A 20,891-nucleotide genomic window follows, 5' to 3' on the forward strand; every position below is an offset into this window, starting at 1 on the left:
AGCAATGTTTGAAAACTCTGGTATCTCGGAAGACTTATGAATCTCTAAAGACTCACGAATTTCTGAAGATTCTGAAACCTCTGAAGACTCAGTAATCTTTAAAAAATGATTTTTTTTCTGAAATTCAAAATTATCCACAGTACCGACCAGCTCGTTTCATTAATTTGCAAAGTTTAGTTAATTTAACGCATTTGAGATTTCTTTTTATCAACTGCACTAATGCTTTTCTATACATCTTTCGGTATCTTTAGAGATTCACGATTCTTTAAGGAGTATATACGAATATTTCTTCTATAAAGAACTGAGCGCAACATTATTCCTATATTACATACTTCTACTTTTCGAAAATAGTCTTAAATAAGAGAAATCTCTCTTCGGTACTACACAAAAAAAAACAAACTTTCATCTAAAACAAATGCTGCAAAAAAATTAATGACTTACCGTTTCAACCACGTTCGTGCTCTGCAACTGTCTCATAAAATTCGCTCTGCTGTGCTATAAATCCTTCCAGGAGCTACTGTCAGTTTTATTTTTTGCTGTTGTGTTTTTTTTCGATAACAATCACCTGTCTCTACTGCAGACCGCGCACAGAGCATCATCATCGAATGATGGTAATGTTCGCTGTGCCGATGGATGCCCGCGTTTACATTCGTTCGCACGATAATCTCATCCTATCATCAACGCGCTATCAACGGGCAACTTTCACCATATCTGCAAAAGCACTTTACCGAAAACTGCACCAAACCCCCAAACTGCCACCCGCACGTTCACTCGCGTGTCACTTGCCAATTATCCCATACGGTCCCACACTCTTGCTGCCACCCTGCACAGCAGATAAACAACGGCAAACGCTATCCAGCGCTACCGCGATGGATTTATGGCACGGATGCGTCGATACATTATTTAGTTGATTTAATTGCAGTGAAATTATTGCACCCACCGCACAACTCGGTACGCGACCGGGTCGCATCTCACACTCCTTCCCACGACACGGATCGATCACGTATGAAAGATAGATTGTCATCTGTGACGCTACTACCGTTTCGCCTAGATTGCTGCAATTTGTTCGATTAAATTCTGCGGCCCCACGGTGGACGATGGAGACGCCCGGTGTTTCATGACAGCAAAGCCGAAGCGGACGCCTGGTGTTTGGTAGAAAAGATGTACCGTACTGACACCTTTTTCACTTGCGCGAATGAATGTGCACGACATGCGTTGACTTGTGGAATGTTATTAATGTGTAATTTTAGGGTCAAATTGAAGAGGAGCGTCAGGGTGCTTGTCACATGTCCAATCGAATCAACATTTATAATTACTCACCTACACCGTGTGTTGTATAGAAACTTTTCATTATTTAAAAATTAAAGCTTTCAACGGATCGGTGCGGGAAAGAGTTTTCTTGCGGTATTATAAATTTAATCCGCTGTAGGAATAAGCTGAGTAAAACAACTCTGCTGCTACGCAGCTGTATGCTAAATCGCCCTAAAGCTTTCTACCCCTTGCACAGTAATTTCAACGTTTATCCACTCGTGAGAAAAAGTCCCCTCGAGCCTCTGAAGAGCTCTGAATGGTATGCTTTCAGCGTATAACTGCCACGAAACCTTTACCGCTCGGCACATTAAAAAAAAATCCGCCTCCCCATTAGCTCCACTCATTTGTGTCGCATTTAACCGGCATCGGGCAGCTGCTACCAACACCCGAGGGGTAAATATTTGTGTACATACAAATTCCGCAGCTCGATGCGACCCCGGTCCCGTTCTTCTGCAGAGGCCCGGGATGGCCTTGCTGATGATGATACTTTTGAGTGCTTTGTGTATAGCGAGGGAGCCGAGAGGGAAAGGGTGACACGTGGTTTCGATGGGAGACTCGCAGGGAGAACAGAATCGACCTTCATTTCCTATTAATTGCTAACCCATTCTCTGTTGGCCCATATTTAGCACTCCATCGGGGGGCACACACTCACACGGACAGATTGTGGTGTTTATTCTCCCGCAGGACATGCCTTCCAACACCTTCCTTCATATCTTCGTGTTTGCACTGCTAACCGCATGCAATTCTGATTTCCCAGGATAAAAATGAACACTTGTCCTGATTTCTCTTCCCGCTTTCGATCGTCTCCATCGGCCTTCGGGCGGACGGGCTTTATGGTGAAAGTGTGCTTTATCTTCCCGAGCCACCATCCAGCCATCCAAATAAGGAACCACTTCTGTGCTGGAACACTGTGGTCTTTGCTCATCTTTGCTACAAAAACCACAGGAAGGAGAGATAGTTCACAGGCAGAAAAAAAACGATGGCATACAATATACACGGGAAGATATATCTAAGTGCTTGGGACGCTACACGAAACGTCACTGTTGACACAGATGTTGCCGCCGTTCGATGGATGAGTTTATGCCTGCCCTGCAGAGCTGTAGCTATATGTTCACCTTTTAACCAGGCGCGTTCATTACTCGCCATCAAACAAACCATCATTATTAATTCAAAAACATTTCAAATAGGTTTCCGTTCCAGTGCTTCCGTTCATTTACTGTGTCTTCTTTGACGTTTTGCGTCCACATCGTGGCATGGTAGTAAAATCAAGGCCACCGCTGCTCGTCTCAATGTTCGGGTCCGGGGCTGGAAGGATAGAGTGACCGAAAGGCGACCGGTTCACTGCCATCACCACATAAGCAGGTCAGTTAAAAGAAAAAAAACACCCAGAGAGCATATCTCATATTTATGATTGTTTTGTGTACTTGCCCACCGCCCATAATGAGCCCATCACCGTATCAGCAGGAGCTGAGATGGGTATGCAAAAGCCCGAACAAATTCCCATCCATCCATCCCAAACGGATGTGGTGAATCGATTTTTGTGGATGTTGTGCTTTACTTTACGGCCGGTGAACAAAATCTGCATTACTGGCCGCTTTTATGAGTTTCTATGCAAAAACTGCACGCTAAATGACCCACAAGTACATCTTATCCAACTCCATATTTAACTTTAGATATCCGTAAAATAATTATGAAATATGTTATGAAAACCGCTTTTTTGCGACAGCACAAGTCTTCAAATTGTTTTTTTATTTCTCTGAGCGCGAAGGCTTTTCCGGGACCTTGACTCACGCTGCATGTATGCGTGTGCAACAAAGAATTCAAGGTCGCTGACCCACATTCGAACTTTGCAAGGCCGTAAAACGGTAACGCGCCCCATGCTCTTTCATGCCAATATTTTGGAAGCTTTAGACTGCTTGACAGTTGGACCGTGGAGCTTTCAAGCTCCTTACCGACTATCTAGACGATGCGCTTTTAGGTGCTTTTTTAGGAAGCAGTTTAGCACAATGAAAATGAATGAGGAAGGTAAATTGTCATAATTTATATCAATGTTTATACTATAATATAAATAAAATCTTATGAGAGAAAGCAATTAACGTAAAATATGGATAAGAGAATTATAATTAATTAGTAATTAATTCTCTTTTATTATTTAGTCGATATAATGTATAGACGCTTTAAATTTGTATACCATTTCAAGATACCATATGCAAATAATCTAGCATGAAATAACCTTAAAATAGAACTGTCAAAAGCGAGCAATTAAAAGGCTCCACGGAAAATGCTGGCTTCGTCTGTGGTCTTCTAAAACCAATGAAAAAACTGTAAGAACCATCAAAAACCCTTGTAGTTTATAAATTCATGTTTAATTCGTAATTACATCCGTTCAAATTGTACCTTTTATATATCAAAAACTCACGCTAACGGACTGTGCAGTTGAAGCAGATCGTGTAGATCGCCGGTTACACGGCCAACACTTTTCTACAGTGGTGATAATAATTTTATGTGCGCGTTAAAAATAAATGAATTGTTATCATTATTGAAGTTAAGAAAATCCAAAGCAATGATTGACAAGATGTAAACAAATTTATTTTACCTAATGCATCGATTCGATTCGGTTAAAAATTGGCCTAAAAAGCTAACAAATGATCGACGAGACGGGAAGAATGTATGCTTAAATGCTTAATTAATTAGCCAAAACAAGCCTTCCTGCTGCTCAGGAGGACATGTTCATGTATTTCTCCCGCAGCAGACGACGCTGTTCCGCGCGTGCATCACGCTCCACCTGGCGCTTCTTGTTGAGTCGATCGTGAACACGCTTCATTTCGAGTATTTCTTTCATTTCCTCCTTATCCTCATCCTGGGGCAGAGAAAAACGGGAAGAAATGGCAATTACTTCAGTTGGCTTTCGATTACACCCCCGTCTACATACCGTCATATTCAATCGAAGAACCAATGCTCGACGTCCGTCCGACATCGGTTGGCTGTAGGACATTAGGTTCTTGAGCCGTTCCTTTGGTGGAACGCCACGCTCCACGACGAGCACAATGCGAGCCCACTGGCGTTGCCATTCGTTTTTCGTTTCCGCAATCTTCTGGTACGTATTACCCATCATAGCGATCAACATGTTCACCAACAGGACGGCAACAATCACCATAAACAGTACGAACAGGATCTGCAAACGAAGACGAGGTTAAGACACAAACTAGAGAAGTTCATTCTTCCCATACCTTTGCACACATCTCGTGATCAGTGTTCTCCAGTGCACCGTAGTAATCTCCAAAGTTTGTCAGTGACATAAGAAACATTGCTACGATCGACTCGATCGGCGATGGCATCGGATTGGCATCACCGTCCTCTTCCGGTTTGTACGATAGAAACACGATGTAGTACGCCTGCGAAAAGCCCATCACAAACACCAGATAGATCACGACGAAACGCAGCAGATCTCCCATCACCATGCGGTATATCATCACCACGAAAGGTCCGACCGTTTTGAAACCTCTGGAAGATTTTCATAACCACAGGTGAGTGTTTGCAACCGCGGCAGAGTTTAAAGATTTTTAAGGTTATCCAGACGTACCGGCAGAAGAACAGAAAGTAAGGTGCCGTTGTTAGCATGATCGCTACCGCTACGTGGTCCTCCATTTCCGTAAAGCAAAGCACCTTTAAAAATGGTACGATCATCATTATGCAGCAGGAAAACAGAAACATAACCCGGGAGGGTGCCGTCATCTAGAGCGATAAGAGTATCTCGATTAGACATCGTACGGACGGCCATCCAAGCACTCTACTCACAAGATTCTCGAAGAACATTTTCCGCCCAAGAAACTTCAACTCGCGCAGGGCAGCTAGCAGATACAGAAACGATCCCACCAGTATGATCATCTCCGATATGAGCCGCACCTTACCTTCCATACCGTCGTAATCCATCGTGTGGCATTTGGAGTTGAAGAACAGACCGTCATCAAGCTCGGATGGATCAAACTCGGCCGATTCCACTGCGCTTCCGTTAAATGCCTGTAGGTCCGTAAGTTTGCCGACAAACATTTCAAGTCCAACGCTTCCATTGCTACCAAGCGACGATTCGTTCCACAGTGGGCGACGAAGATCTTCCTTTATGGAGGACGTTCTATTGCCTCCATCGCCTTCTTCCTGCTCGTCATCCTCTGCCGGTGGTGGTCCATTGCGCAGTGTGAAGCTTACCAACGATACGCAGAAGTAGCAGAAGAACATGAAGAACTGCCGGTAGAACTTATCCTTCACGAAGGTGTTCCACTTCGTTTTGAGCAGATCTATCAGCACACCGTCCAGCAGATCGAGATGCTCATCCTTATCACCGAACACTACCAAATTGAGCGCAGAATCTTTGCTGATGTTGCCCGTCTCTACATCGATGGTGTCGATCAGCACCAGCGGATAAGCTGCGCAGGTAATACTTCCCAGCTGCCAGTAAATTTCCCGCTCAATGTTCATGATGTGGAAGAACATCTCCACACGTCCAAGCTTTGCCGCCAGCGTCAATGGTGTTAGGTTTTGGTTGTTCCGGATGCTCAACGAGGACCCAACCTCATATCCCATGTCAAACGTCGTGATCTTCTCGTATATCACGAGCATGTGCAGTACCGTGTTGCCGTTGAAGTCTTTGTTGTCCGGGTCCGCACCGCGGGCCAGCACGAGCCGATAGCATTCCTCCTGGCCGAGACAGGCGGCAAAGCTGAGCGGGTACTCGCCCCAGTACACGTACCCATCGTAGTTTGTCATCTGCACCATCTGGACGATTTCCGTCTCTACCGTATCGCACCGGGACGCTTTCTGATCCTCGGGACACATGAACGTACCGCAGCAACGCTCGTTCACGTCGGAATTGTGATCGAGCAGATACTTCACCATCGCTGGATCTTCGTTCACGATCGCAAGATGAAGCACACTCTCGCCGTAGTACTCGTCGCACATGTACACGTCGTTGATGAGCTTGGGATAGAACCGCAGTAACCGTTTCGCCAAGTCCGCATGCAAAGAGGTGGCGTTGAGTAGACAAAGGTGAAGAATGGTTTCCCCGACGGCGCCACGTTCCTGGAAATGCACAAGAAGAAAAACTTTATTACCATCTGTATCTGTAATATGTAGTGAACTAATATAGTGCGACATTGTCCAAAACTCTCAGGGCTCTTAGCTAACACTAAGGGTCTGCGCCTAGGAGATAGGCTAGCTTTCCTACTCTTCATGGACCATGTTCTACAAGTCAATTCAGATCCTGACATCCTGCCGATGACATAGACATCATTGGTTTACGGCTCTCTTACGTAGTGGATGCTTACCAGAAGATCGTACAGCTAGGTGATCGTAACTTTGAAGTTGTCCAAAATTTCACCTATCCTGGGTCAAAAGTCAACACCGTCAACTGCATTGATGTTGAGATATGATCTTCTACAGTATTCAGATAACTTCTCCACCGATACCGATGATCAATGTTGGGCCCAGCGGCGGATCAAACGGTAGGCGGAGTAGGCGGTCGCCTAGGGTCTCGCCGTGTTGGGGGCCCCAAACAACTTGTGCCGATTGTACGATTTTTGGAAATTTAGCAGCAGAGTTAATTTATAGCATAAAATCTAATTTAAAAGGTAGAAAATTGGTTTTCCTTGGTTAGATAAGTTTTTTTTATTTGATTAGCTATATCGGCCCGGTTACACGGCTACGCAAGAGAAGTATGCGGTGTATTCAAACTCCTTCTTCTTTATCGGCACGACATCTTCAGGATGTTTAAGCCTACCATTTCTATTTTTATTTGTACTTTATTTACCCGTAAGGAAAGTCAGACCTGCGTACGGAGGTTTGGTAGTCCAAATGAAATTTTTCCGTGGTCCTGTCTTGTACAGACCGACTGCGCTACCAATACACCATCTGGCCGCCCCGTGAACCCTTATATGCCCTTTTACTTCAACCTATTCATGTATTCTATTTCTTGAACGGGATTTTTTCATCTGTTCGTAAATGATCCTACCGTTAGATGCTAGAATAGAAACCATGCTTATTTTCACTTCCGCAATATTCGCCAGCTATTGCCATTGCGATACTCGTGGTGTGGTATTGTTTTCTCTCCCCGATTGAACCGTGAAAATGTCCAGCCTATGTGTTTCGAAACAGTATTGTGGTGAAGTATTGTGTTTAGTATTTCGATTGTCACAATTTCTGCAAGTTTGCAAGCCGGTAATGATGTTATAACCGACACAATCTGTCAGTGTACTACGAAATAGCTAGCATTGTCATAGAATATGAATAAAATCATATTGCAATCATTAGAACTCTCTTTTCCGTTTGATATTTCATACCTCATGGTTGATGTAAATGTGCAAGTGTAAATGTGACGAAATTATCGCAAGTGTCTTCACAATGAGCGAAGAGATCGGCCCAGAAATTCTTGGATTTCTTGACGCACGGACAACCGACCTAAAACCCAGGAGAGCATGTTTTTCCAGAGGTGACATCTGCAGCTTGGGACAAATTTGCCCATCACAATTGCTATTGCATACTATCAAACACGTGAGAACGATCGCTAATAAGTAATATCAATAAAACGGAAAGCATCCTTCATTTCGCTCAAACTTTCCGTCGGTTGGTACGAAATTCCATACAAAACCAGCTGTTTTCCGATTTCCGATACCAGGAAAGCATCAACGGAAGAGGTAGCACCTTGTACAGCAATTTTGGTCGAAAAGCGCCGAAAGGTATGCAATATTTAAACCCTAACTTTCTCGTTGGTCGAATAAAATTATGCAGCAATTTTGCTCGAAAACCGCCGAAAAGTATGCAATGTTTAAACACTAACTTTCCCGTTGGTCGTGAAAAATTTCTTCGAAAACTACCAGTTTTTAAGTGTATAATATCAAGAGAGCATGCACGGAAGAGGTAGCTCCTGGTACTGCGCCGGAAGGTATGCAATCAACTTGCAATTCAATTCGCCGTAAAGTATGCAATGTTTATATACTAACTTTCCATACAAACCAGCTGTTTTCAGATTTCCGATACCAGGAGAGCATGTTGTTCAAGAGGTAACATCTTCCATCCCCCTCCCCCCTTCCCCCACCACGATGGCGTTCAAGATGGCGGACAAGATGGCGGACAAGATGGCGGACAAGATGGCGGACACAAGATGGCGGCCAAGATGGCGGACAAGATGGCGGACAATATGGCGGCCAAGAAGGCGGACAAGATGGTGGACAAGATGGCGGACAAGATGGCGGACAAGATGGCGGCCAAGATGGCGGACAAGATGGCGGCCAAGATGGCGGACAAGATGGCGGACACAAGATGGCGGACAAGATGGCGACCAACATGGCGGACACAAGATGGCGGACAAGATGGCGGACAAGATGGCAGACAAGATGGCGGACAAGATGGCGGACAAGATGGCGGACAATATGGCGGACACAAGATGGCAGCCAAGATGGCGGACAAGATGGCGAACAAGATGGCGGACAAGATGGCGGACACAAGATGGCGGACAAGATGGCGGACAATATGGCGGACAATATGGCGGCCAAAATGGCGGCCAAGATGGCGGACAAGATGGCGGACACAAGATGGCGGCCAAGATGGCGGACAATATGGCGGACAAGATGGCTGCCAAGATGGCGGACAATATGGCGGACAATATGGCGGCCAAGATGGCGGACACAAAATGGCGGACAAGATGGCGGACAAGATGGCGGACAAGATGGCGGACAAGATGACGGACACAAAATGGCGTACAAGATGGCGGACACAAGATGGCGGACAAGATGGCGGACAAGATGGTGGACAAGATGGCGGACAATATGGCGGACAAGATGGCGGACAATATGGCAGACAAGATGGCGGACAAGATGGCGGACAATATGGCGGACACAAGATGGCAGCCAAGATGGCGGACAAGATGGCGAACAAGATGGCGGACAAGATGGCGGACACAAGATGGCGGACAAGATGGCGGACAAGATGGCGGACACAAAATGGCGGACAGTATGGCGGACAATATGGCGGCCAAGATGGCGGACACCAAATGGCGGACAAGATGGCGGACAATATGGCGGACAAGATGGCAGCCAAGATGGCGGCCAAGATGGCGGACAAGATGGCGGCCAAGATGGCGGACAAGATGACGGACAAGATGGCGGACAATATGGCGGCCAAGATGGCGGACAATATGGCGGCCAAGATGGCGGACACAAAATGGCGGACAAGATGGCGGACAATATGGCGGACAAGATGGCAGCCAAGATGGCGGACAATATGGCGGCCAAGATGGCGGACAAGATGGCGGACGCAAAATGGCGGCCAAGATGGCGGACAAGATGGCGAACAAGATGGCGGACAAGATGGCGGACACAAAATGGCGGACAGTATGGCGGACAATATGGCGGCCAAGATGGCGGACACAAAATGGCGGACAAGATGGCGGACAATATGGCGGACAAGATGGCAGCCAAGATGGCGGCCAAGATGGCGGACAAGATGGCGGACACAAGATGGCGGACAAGATGGCGGCCAAGATGGCGGACAAGATGACGGACAAGATGGCGGACAATATGGCGGCCAAGATGGCGGACACAAAATGGCGGACAAGATGGCGGACACAAGATGGCGGACAAGATGGCGGACACAAAATGGCGGACAAGATGGCGGACAATATGGCGGACACAAGATGGCAGCCAAGATGGCGGACAAGATGGCGAACAAGATGGCGGACAAGATGGCGGACACAAGATGGCGGACAAGATGGCGGACAATATGGCGGACAATATGGCGGCCAAAATGGCGGCCAAGATGGCGGACAAGATGGCGGACACAAGATGGCGGCCAAGATGGCGGACAATATGGCGGACAAGATGGCTGCCAAGATGGCGGACAATATGGCGGACAATATGGCGGCCAAGATGGCGGACACAAAATGGCGGACAAGATGGCGGACAAGATGGCGAACAAGATGGCGGACAAGATGGCGGACACAAGATGGCGGACAAGATGGCGGACAAGATGGCGGACAATATGGCGGACACAAGATGGCAGCCAAGATGGCGGACAAGATGGCGAACAAGATGGCGGACAAGATGGCGGACACAAGATGGCGGACAAGATGGCGGACAATATGGCGGACAATATGGCGGCCAAAATGGCGGCCAAGATGGCGGACAAGATGGCGGACACAAGATGGCGGCCAAGATGGCGGACAATATGGCGGACAAGATGGCTGCCAAGATGGCGGACAATATGGCGGACAATATGGCGGCCAAGATGGCGGACACAAAATGGCGGACACAAAATGGCGGACAATATGGCGGACAAGATGGCGGACACAAGATGGTGGACAAGATGGCGGACAAGATGGCGGACACAAGATGGCAGACAAGATGGCAGCCAAGATGGCGGACAAGATGGCGAACAAGATGGCGGACAAGATGGCGGACACAAGATGGCGGACAAGATGGCGGACAATATGGCGGACAAGATGGCGGACACAAAATGGCGGACAATATGGCGGACAAGATGGCGGACAATATGGCGGACACAAGATGGCAGACAAGATGGCAGCCAAGATGGCGGACAAGATGGCGAACAAGATGGCGGACAAGATGGCGGACACAAGATGGCGGACAAGATGGCGGACAATATGGCGGACAATATGGCGGCCAAAATGGCGGACAAGATGGCGGACACAAGATGGCGGACAAGATGGCGGACAATATGGCGGACAATATGGCGGCCAAAATGGCGGACAATATGGCGGACAAGATGGCGGACACAAAATGGCGGACAATATGGCGGACAAAATGGCGGACAAGATGGCGGACAAGATGGCGGACAAGATGGCGGACAAGATGGCGGACAAGATGGCGGACAAGATGGCGGACAAGATGGCGGCCAAGATGGCGGACAAGATGGCGGACAAGATGGCGGACACAAAATGGCGGACAAGATGGCGGCCAAGATGGCGGACAAGATGGCGGCCAAGATGGCGGACAAGATGGCGGACAAGATGGCGGACACAAGATGGCGGACAAGATGGCGGACACAAGATGGCGGACAAGATGGCGGACAATATGGTGGACAAGATGGCGGCCAAGATGGCAGCCAAGATGGCGGACAAGATGGCGGACACAAGATGGCGGCCAAGATGGCGGACAAGATGGCGGACACAAGATGGCGGCCAAGATGGCGGCCAAGATGGCGGACAAGATGGCGGACACAAGATGGTGGACAAGATGGCGGACAAGATGGCGGACAAGATGGCGGACAAGATGGCGGCCAAGATGGCGGACAAGATGGCGGACAAGATGGCGGACAAGATGGCGGACACAAGATGGCGGACAAGATGGCGGACAATATGGCGGACAAGATGGCGGACACAAAATGGCGGACAATATGGCGGACAAGATGGCGGACACAAGATGGTGGACAAGATGGCGGACAAGATGGCGGACACAAGATGGCAGACAAGATGGCAGCCAAGATGGCGGACAAGATGGCGAACAAGATGGCGGACAAGATGGCGGACACAAGATGGCGGACAAGATGGCGGACAATATGGCGGACAAGATGGCGGACACAAAATGGCGGACAATATGGCGGACAAGATGGCGGACAATATGGCGGACACAAGATGGCAGACAAGATGGCAGCCAAGATGGCGGACAAGATGGCGAACAAGATGGCGGACAAGATGGCGGACACAAGATGGCGGACAAGATGGCGGACAATATGGCGGACAATATGGCGGCCAAAATGGCGGATTAGTTGGCGGACAAGATGGCGGACACAAAATGGCGGACAATATGGCGGACAAAATGGCGGACAAGATGGCGGCCAAGATGGCGGACAATATGGCGGACAAGATGGCGGCCAAGATGGCGGACAATATGGCGGCCAAGATGGCGGACAATATGGCGGCCAAGATGGCGGACACAAAATGGCGGACAAGATGGCGGACAATATGGCGGACAAGATGGCGGACAAGATGGCGGACAAGATGGCAGCCAAGATGGCGGCCAAGATGGCGGACACAAGATGGCGGACAAAATGGCGGACAAGATGGCGGACAAGATGGCGGACAAGATGGCGGACACAAAATGGCGGACAAGATGGCGGACAAGATGGCGGCCAAGATGGCGGACAAGATGGCAGCCAAGATGGCGGACAAGATGGCGGACACAAGATGGCGGCCAAGATGGCGGACAAGATGGCGGACACAAGATGGTGGACAAGATGGCGGACAAGATGGCGGACAAGATGGCGGCCAAGATGGCGGACAATATGGCGGACAAGATGGCGGCCAACATGGCGGACACAAGATGGTGGACCAAGATGGCGGACAAGATGGCGGACAAGATGGCAGACAAGATGGCGGACAAGATGGCAGACAAGATGGCGGACAAGATGGCGGACACAAGATGGTGGACAAGATGGCGGACAAGATGGCGGACAAGATGGCAGACAAGATGGCGGACAATATGGCGGACAATATGGCGGACAAGATGGCGGACACAAGATGGCGGACAAGATGGCGGCCAAGATGGCGGACAATATGGCGGCCAACATGGCGGACACAAGATGATGGACAATATGGCGGACAAGATGGCAGACAAGATGGCGGACAATATGGCGGCCAGGATGGCGGACAAGATGGCGGACAAGATGGCGGACAAGATGGTGGACATAAGATGGCGGACAAGATGGCGGACAAGATGGTGGGCAAGATGGCGGACAAGATGGCGGACAATATGGTGGCCAAGATGGCGGACACAAAATGGCGGACAAGATGGCGGACAATATGGCGGACAAGATGGCAGCCAAGATGGCGGACAATATGGCGGCCAAGATGGCGGACAAGATGGCGGACGCAAAATGGCGGCCAAGATGGCGGACAAGATGGCGAACAAGATGGCGGACAAGATGGCGGACACAAAATGGCGGACAGTATGGCGGACAATATGGCGGACAAGATGGCGGACACAAAATGGCGGACAGTATGGCGGACAATATGGCGGCCAAGATGGCGGACACCAAATGGCGGACAAGATGGCGGACAATATGGCGGACAAGATGGCAGCCAAGATGGCGGCCAAGATGGCGGACAAGATGGCGGCCAAGATGGCGGACAAGATGACGGACAAGATGGCGGACAATATGGCGGCCAAGATGGCGGACAATATGGCGGCCAAGATGGCGGACACAAAATGGCGGACAAGATGGCGGACAATATGGCGGACAAGATGGCAGCCAAGATGGCGGACAATATGGCGGCCAAGATGGCGGACAAGATGGCGGACGCAAAATGGCGGCCAAGATGGCGGACAAGATGGCGAACAAGATGGCGGACAAGATGGCGGATACAAAATGGCGGACAGTATGGCGGACAATATGGCGGCCAAGATGGCGGACACAAAATGGCGGACAAGATGGCGGACAATATGGCGGACAAGATGGCAGCCAAGATGGCGGCCAAGATGGCGGACAAGATGGCGGACACAAGATGGCGGACAAGATGGCGGCCAAGATGGCGGACAAGATGACGGACAAGATGGCGGACAATATGGCGGCCAAGATGGCGGACACAAAATGGCGGACAAGATGGCGGACACAAGATGGCGGACAAGATGGCGGACACAAAATGGCGGACAAGATGGCGGACAATATGGCGGACACAAGATGGCAGCCAAGATGGCGGACAAGATGGCGAACAAGATGGCGGACAAGATGGCGGACACAAGATGGCGGACAAGATGGCGGACAATATGGCGGACAATATGGCGGCCAAAATGGCGGCCAAGATGGCGGACAAGATGGCGGACACAAGATGGCGGCCAAGATGGCGGACAATATGGCGGACAAGATGGCTGCCAAGATGGCGGACAATATGGCGGACAATATGGCGGCCAAGATGGCGGACACAAAATGGCGGACAAGATGGCGGACAAGATGGCGAACAAGATGGCGGACAAGATGGCGGACACAAGATGGCGGACAAGATGGCGGACAAGATGGCGGACAATATGGCGGACACAAGATGGCAGCCAAGATGGCGGACAAGATGGCGAACAAGATGGCGGACAAGATGGCGGACACAAGATGGCGGACAAGATGGCGGACAATATGGCGGACAATATGGCGGCCAAAATGGCGGCCAAGATGGCGGACAAGATGGCGGACACAAGATGGCGGCCAAGATGGCGGACAATATGGCGGACAAGATGGCTGCCAAGATGGCGGACAATATGGCGGACAATATGGCGGCCAAGATGGCGGACACAAAATGGCGGACACAAAATGGCGGACAATATGGCGGACAAGATGGCGGACACAAGATGGTGGACAAGATGGCGGACAAGATGGCGGACACAAGATGGCAGACAAGATGGCAGCCAAGATGGCGGACAAGATGGCGAACAAGATGGCGGACAAGATGGCGGACACAAGATGGCGGACAAGATGGCGGACAATATGGCGGACAAGATGGCGGACACAAAATGGCGGACAATATGGCGGACAAGATGGCGGACAATATGGCGGACACAAGATGGCAGACAAGATGGCAGCCAAGATGGCGGACAAGATGGCGAACAAGATGGCGGACAAGATGGCGGACACAAGATGGCGGACAAGATGGCGGACAATATGGCGGACAATATGGCGGCCAAAATGGCGGACAAGATGGCGGACACAAGATGGCGGACAAGATGGCGGACAATATGGCGGACAATATGGCGGCCAAAATGGCGGACAATATGGCGGACAAGATGGCGGACACAAAATGGCGGACAATATGGCGGACAAAATGGCGGACAAGATGGCGGACAAGATGGCGGACAAGATGGCGGACAAGATGGCGGACAAGATGGCGGACAAGATGGCGGACAAGATGGCGGCCAAGATGGCGGACAAGATGGCGGACAAGATGGCGGACACAAAATGGCGGACAAGATGGCGGCCAAGATGGCGGACAAGATGGCGGCCAAGATGGCGGACAAGATGGCGGACAAGATGGCGGACACAAGATGGCGGACAAGATGGCGGACACAAGATGGCGGACAAGATGGCGGACAATATGGTGGACAAGATGGCGGCCAAGATGGCAGCCAAGATGGCGGACAAGATGGCGGACACAAGATGGCGGCCAAGATGGCGGACAAGATGGCGGACACAAGATGGCGGCCAAGATGGCGGCCAAGATGGCGGACAAGATGGCGGACACAAGATGGTGGACAAGATGGCGGACAAGATGGCGGACAAGATGGCGGACAAGATGGCGGCCAAGATGGCGGACAAGATGGCGGACAAGATGGCGGACAAGATGGCGGACACAAGATGGCGGACAAGATGGCGGACAATATGGCGGACAAGATGGCGGACACAAAATGGCGGACAATATGGCGGACAAGATGGCGGACACAAGATGGTGGACAAGATGGCGGACAAGATGGCGGACACAAGATGGCAGACAAGATGGCAGCCAAGATGGCGGACAAGATGGCGAACAAGATGGCGGACAAGATGGCGGACACAAGATGGCGGACAAGATGGCGGACAATATGGCGGACAAGATGGCGGACACAAAATGGCGGACAATATGGCGGACAAGATGGCGGACAATATGGCGGACACAAGATGGCAGACAAGATGGCAGCCAAGATGGCGGACAAGATGGCGAACAAGATGGCGGACAAGATGGCGGACACAAGATGGCGGACAAGATGGCGGACAATATGGCGGACAATATGGCGGCCAAAATGGCGGATTAGTTGGCGGACAAGATGGCGGACACAAAATGGCGGACAATATGGCGGACAAAATGGCGGACAAGATGGCGGCCAAGATGGCGGACAATATGGCGGACAAGATGGCGGCCAAGATGGCGGACAATATGGCGGCCAAGATGGCGGACAATATGGCGGCCAAGATGGCGGACACAAAATGGCGGACAAGATGGCGGACAATATGGCGGACAAGATGGCGGACAAGATGGCGGACAAGATGGCAGCCAAGATGGCGGCCAAGATGGCGGACACAAGATGGCGGACAAAATGGCGGACAAGATGGCGGACAAGATGGCGGACAAGATGGCGGACACAAAATGGCGGACAAGATGGCGGACAAGATGGCGGCCAAGATGGCGGACAAGATGGCAGCCAAGATGGCGGACAAGATGGCGGACACAAGATGGCGGCCAAGATGGCGGACAAGATGGCGGACACAAGATGGTGGACAAGATGGCGGACAAGATGGCGGACAAGATGGCGGCCAAGATGGCGGACAATATGGCGGACAAGATGGCGGCCAACATGGCGGACACAAGATGGTGGACCAAGATGGCGGACAAGATGGCGGACAAGATGGCAGACAAGATGGCGGACAAGATGGCAGACAAGATGGCGGACAAGATGGCGGACACAAGATGGTGGACAAGATGGCGGACAAGATGGCGGACAAGATGGCAGACAAGATGGCGGACAATATGGCGGACAATATGGCGGACAAGATGGCGGACACAAGATGGCGGACAAGATGGCGGCCAAGATGGCGGACAATATGGCGGCCAACATGGCGGACACAAGATGATGGACAATATGGCGGACAAGATGGCAGACAAGATGGCGGACAATATGGCGGCCAGGATGGCGGACAAGATGGCGGACAAGATGGCGGACAAGATGGTGGACATAAGATGGCGGACAAGATGGCGGACAAGATGGTGGGCAAGATGGCGGACAAGATGGCGGACAATATGGTGGCCAAGATGGCGGACAAGAAGGCGGACAAGATGGCGGCCAAGATGGCGGACAAGATGGCGGACAATATGGCGGCCAAGATTGCAGACAAGATAGCAGACACAAGATTGCGGACAAGAAGGCGGACACAAGATGGCGGACAAGATGACGGGTGGTAGGTGGTGAGTCGTGGGAGGTGGGTGGGGGCCCGTGGGAGGTGGGTGGTGACCCGTGGGAGGTGGGTGGTTGCTTGTTGGAGGTGGGAGGTAGGAGGTGACACGTGGGAGGATGGTAGTGACACGAGGGGGGAAGTGACACGAGGGGTGAGGTGACACGAGGGGGGAGGTGACACGAGGGGGGAGATGACACGAGGTTGAAGATGACTGCTAATTGACGGCTAATTGACGGCTAATCGACGGTTTTCGGCGGTTTTTTGCTTTTCGGCGGGCCAAATTGCTGTACTAGGTGCTACCTCTTCCGTGGATGCTCTCCTGGTACTACTACTGTGTCCGAAAAGTAAGGTGACACTAGATGTCAAATTTCGCGCACCTAAAGAAGCCTCTTGTTTTTATTTTTCGTTTGTCAATTTGTATGTTTTTGACACATTTGCCAAGTTTCAAGTCACAACATCAACCCGGCTAGTAGTGAAAATTTGTTTTCGGAGCTGCGCCATGTGTTTTTGTCCATATTGATCAAGTTGTTAAGTTTGTGGAACAGCGCACCTGTATCAAATTTTGTTTGCGCAATGAAATAAACGCTGCGGAAACATTGCGGATGCTACAAAAAGCCTTTTGGGAAGATTCTATGTCGAAGAAAAATGTGTACAAAGGGTACAGTGATTTCAAGAATGGCCGTGAGAAGGTCGAAGACGAGGACCGTCCGGGGAGACCATCCACCTCGACCGACGTCGTCCAAATCAAGGATTTGGTGGTCAACAATCGTCGGTTGACGATACGAGACCTTTCGGAAAGTGTTGGGATTTCCGGCCGGCGGAAAACGGCTGGATGTAATGCGCCCTCCCATACGGCCATCATTTTGAGGGAGTTTTTCACAACAACTGGCCCTCATATCGTTCCGCAACCGCCGTATTCACCAGATTTGGCACCAGCCGACTTCTGGCTGTTCAACAAGCTAAAACGGCCGCTTCGGGGACACCGTTTTCACACTATCGAGGAGATAGAAGCCGCAGCGACGGCGGAACTATAGGCCATCCCTGCATCCGCGTTTTCCACCTGCTTCGAGGAGTGGCAAAAGAGGGGGAAGAGGTGCATTGCATCGGAAGGGGATTACTTCGAATGGAATGACCTTAATTTGGCCTAATAAAAAAACCATTTAGAAAAAAAACGGAAAGTCACTTTATTTTTCGGACACAGTAGTATACACTCGGAAACTGGAGTTTTCGAAGAAAATTTTTCACGACCAACGGGAAAGTTAGTGTTTAAACATTGCATACCTTTCGGCGGTTTTTGAGCAAAATTGCTGTACTAGGTGCTCTTCCGTGGATGCTCTCCTGGTATCGGAAATCTGAAAACAGCATCTTCCTTAAACTCGCTCTCACGGGTTTGATAGTAGGCAATGCAATAGTGATGGGCAAATTATTTATTGCAATAGTGATGGGCAGGTTATTTCACCTGCAGCACAATTTTTTTTCCACCTCTTGAAAAACATGCTCTCCTGGTATCGGAAATCTGAAAACAATTGTGTGTTAATGTTATGTTAAAAAAATGTTATCCAAGTAGTGGCGTTATGGTTCTCCTTAGCTCATACAAACGTTTATATATAGACTAGCTTAACGGCCCGATTTCAGGGCTACGCAATTACAGTGGTAACTGGTGTTGGTGGTGATATAGCCGGTTCCGTTATTGTATTCGAAGATGGTGATGGCCCTGGCGGACCATTTGAAGAAGATGATTAGGGGTGGCCCAGCGGCGAATAAGACGGTAGGCGGAGTACCCCTTTCTTACTGCGTTTTTTGCCTTGTCTCATTCCAAGTCCCCTCAATGTTCCCCTTCCCTCCTGCATCGTTTTTAAAATTAGAGGCCCCTACTATAATTCCGCCCTGGGCCTCCAAGGGGATTGAACCTCCACTGGCTGGGACTATATAGAACTTATACAGATCCAGTACGTACAAACGGCTTTGAGACATGAACGTTGTCCAAAACTGACGGAACCTTCTAATCCGCGCTCGTGATGAAGAGGCGCAGAAGGATTTTTGGTGTGGCAGACCTAAACAAGCTCTATGACCTTTACGATGAACTCACTGGTGCACAGCGGATTAGACTCGCCAGGCTCCGGTGGGTTAGTTATGTCATGAGAATGACACCAGACAACCCAGCCCGAAAAATCTTTTTAGGTCGTCTAAATGGACAGAGTAGTTGTGGTAGGTTCAAATTAAGACGGAATGATGGCGTTGATGCGTTCGCCAGAACAGCCGAGATATTGGGTTGGCAGACGGCGGTGCTTGACTGTAAGCGGTTTCGAGGACTCCTGTAGTAGACTAAGACCGGTTGACTACAAAGTTGGCTATAAGATCCTACAAGGCGAATCGGTAGTAGTTCGTGATAAGTCAGTAAGTAAGTAGTATTGGGTGAATCTCTCTTAGAATTTCTCTTAGGACCTTCAAGGTACTTGTACCACCACTGCGGTGAGGTTTCATTAATTTTTAAGTTTTTTTTGAGAGTCAATTGCTGATTTCAATGAATGTTCATTAAAAATGCATGTGAATGACTCTTCTCGAAAGGCTCAGTGACCACAACACTACACCTAATCCATGGCCTGAAGTAATTCTGCTACTCCATTAAAAAATAAAATGTCTAACCATGTCACTTAAACCGTTAATAGAGTACAACTCCTCCATAACGCTCGGTAACATGTCAATTACACTTCCCCCATTCGAATGCCCCCCAAAGTCCCAATCGAAATTCGGTCACTATTCCACGCAAATGGCGGCCTTTCATGGTTCCTTATTTACCAATCACAGCTGTCACTGTTACTATGAGCGAGTTCCGTTTGGCGCGCACCTGACCATTGATGTTTTGTTTCGTTCCCTCCCCCACCTTACCTGTGCCAATGGTTACCGACACAAGCGCACGGCGGAAGTAAACACGTGCGAGCACGTGTTCCCGAAGGCACGCTCGCAATGACGCAACGGCGCCATCTTGCGCGGGTTTTTGTTTTGGACACTGTGTTGACAGCCCAGCCGAGGTTGGTGTGGAATTCGTTCCGTGTTTTTTTTTCTCCCCCGGGGTAGCTGCCATTATGCAACAACAATGTGCCCTTACCTTCACATTCCAGCACACCTCACGGTAGCCAGACGGGTTCATGTAGTACTCCGCTTCGCTCACTTCCGGACAGACGGCATCCATATCGAAATCTTCTTCCGGGTTCTCCATCGCGCGTATGTCTGGCAGCTGTTTGTGGCGTGGTCGTTCCCGGTTTCGTAACAACACCAGCACCGAGACGGGGACATACTTTCCCTTGCCTTTATTGTACAGGAACGGTTCGACCTTCGTCTTGATCGCATGATCTATCTCGGCGTACTGTTTGTTCTGTATCGCACGCTTCATCATGTCCACCAGCAAACCACCTCCCTTGAGGTTTACGAACTTGTACAGCGCCTGGGTAGATACTCCGGCCTGCTTCTTAACGCCACTGGTCACATTGCTCTCGGTATTTCCCATCCTTAACCGTTTACCGTTCCACAACCACCAGTTCCAACTTCACTTCCAAACACCGAATTCGGGGCGGGGGGGATCACACCTTCTCCGACCTGCTGCGAAACCCCCGGTGGTCAAAGCACGGACCTTAAACCGGACATTAAACGATTAGCCACCTAGCAGC

General features: G+C 50.0%; 1 protein-coding gene across 1 annotated transcript; it reads right to left on the minus strand.

The window, feature by feature from the left end:
• Positions 1–3,947: 3,947 nt before the first annotated feature.
• LOC128297663 (transient receptor potential cation channel subfamily V member 5) lies at positions 3,948–20,731 on the minus strand. Its single transcript, XM_053033345.1, has 6 exons — positions 20,333–20,731; positions 5,110–6,387; positions 4,895–5,046; positions 4,542–4,815; positions 4,244–4,486; positions 3,948–4,171 (listed from the first exon to the last, which is right to left on the minus strand). The coding sequence occupies exons 1-6, from the start codon at positions 20,729–20,731 to the stop codon at positions 4,028–4,030; spliced, it is 2,490 nt and encodes an 829-aa protein (XP_052889305.1). The 3' UTR covers positions 3,948–4,027.
• Positions 20,732–20,891: the final 160 nt, after the last annotated feature.

Source organism: Anopheles moucheti, chromosome 2 (assembly GCF_943734755.1).
Source record: "Anopheles moucheti chromosome 2, idAnoMoucSN_F20_07, whole genome shotgun sequence".
NCBI lineage: Eukaryota > Metazoa > Arthropoda > Insecta > Diptera > Culicidae > Anopheles > Anopheles moucheti.

Excerpts from the sequence above, each read along its gene's own strand:
- LOC128297663 (XM_053033345.1), bottom strand. The coding sequence starts at position 20,731 with ATGGGAAATACCGAGAGCAATGTGACCAGTGGCGTTAAGAAGCAGGCC. Across the intron at positions 4,487-4,541 it reads ATCACGAGATGTGTGCAAAG|ATCCTGTTCGTACTGTTTAT; the intron begins GTATGGGAAGAA and ends CTTCGTTTGCAG. Across the intron at positions 4,172-4,243 it reads TTCTTCGATTGAATATGACG|GATGAGGATAAGGAGGAAAT; the intron begins GTATGTAGACGG and ends TCTCTGCCCCAG.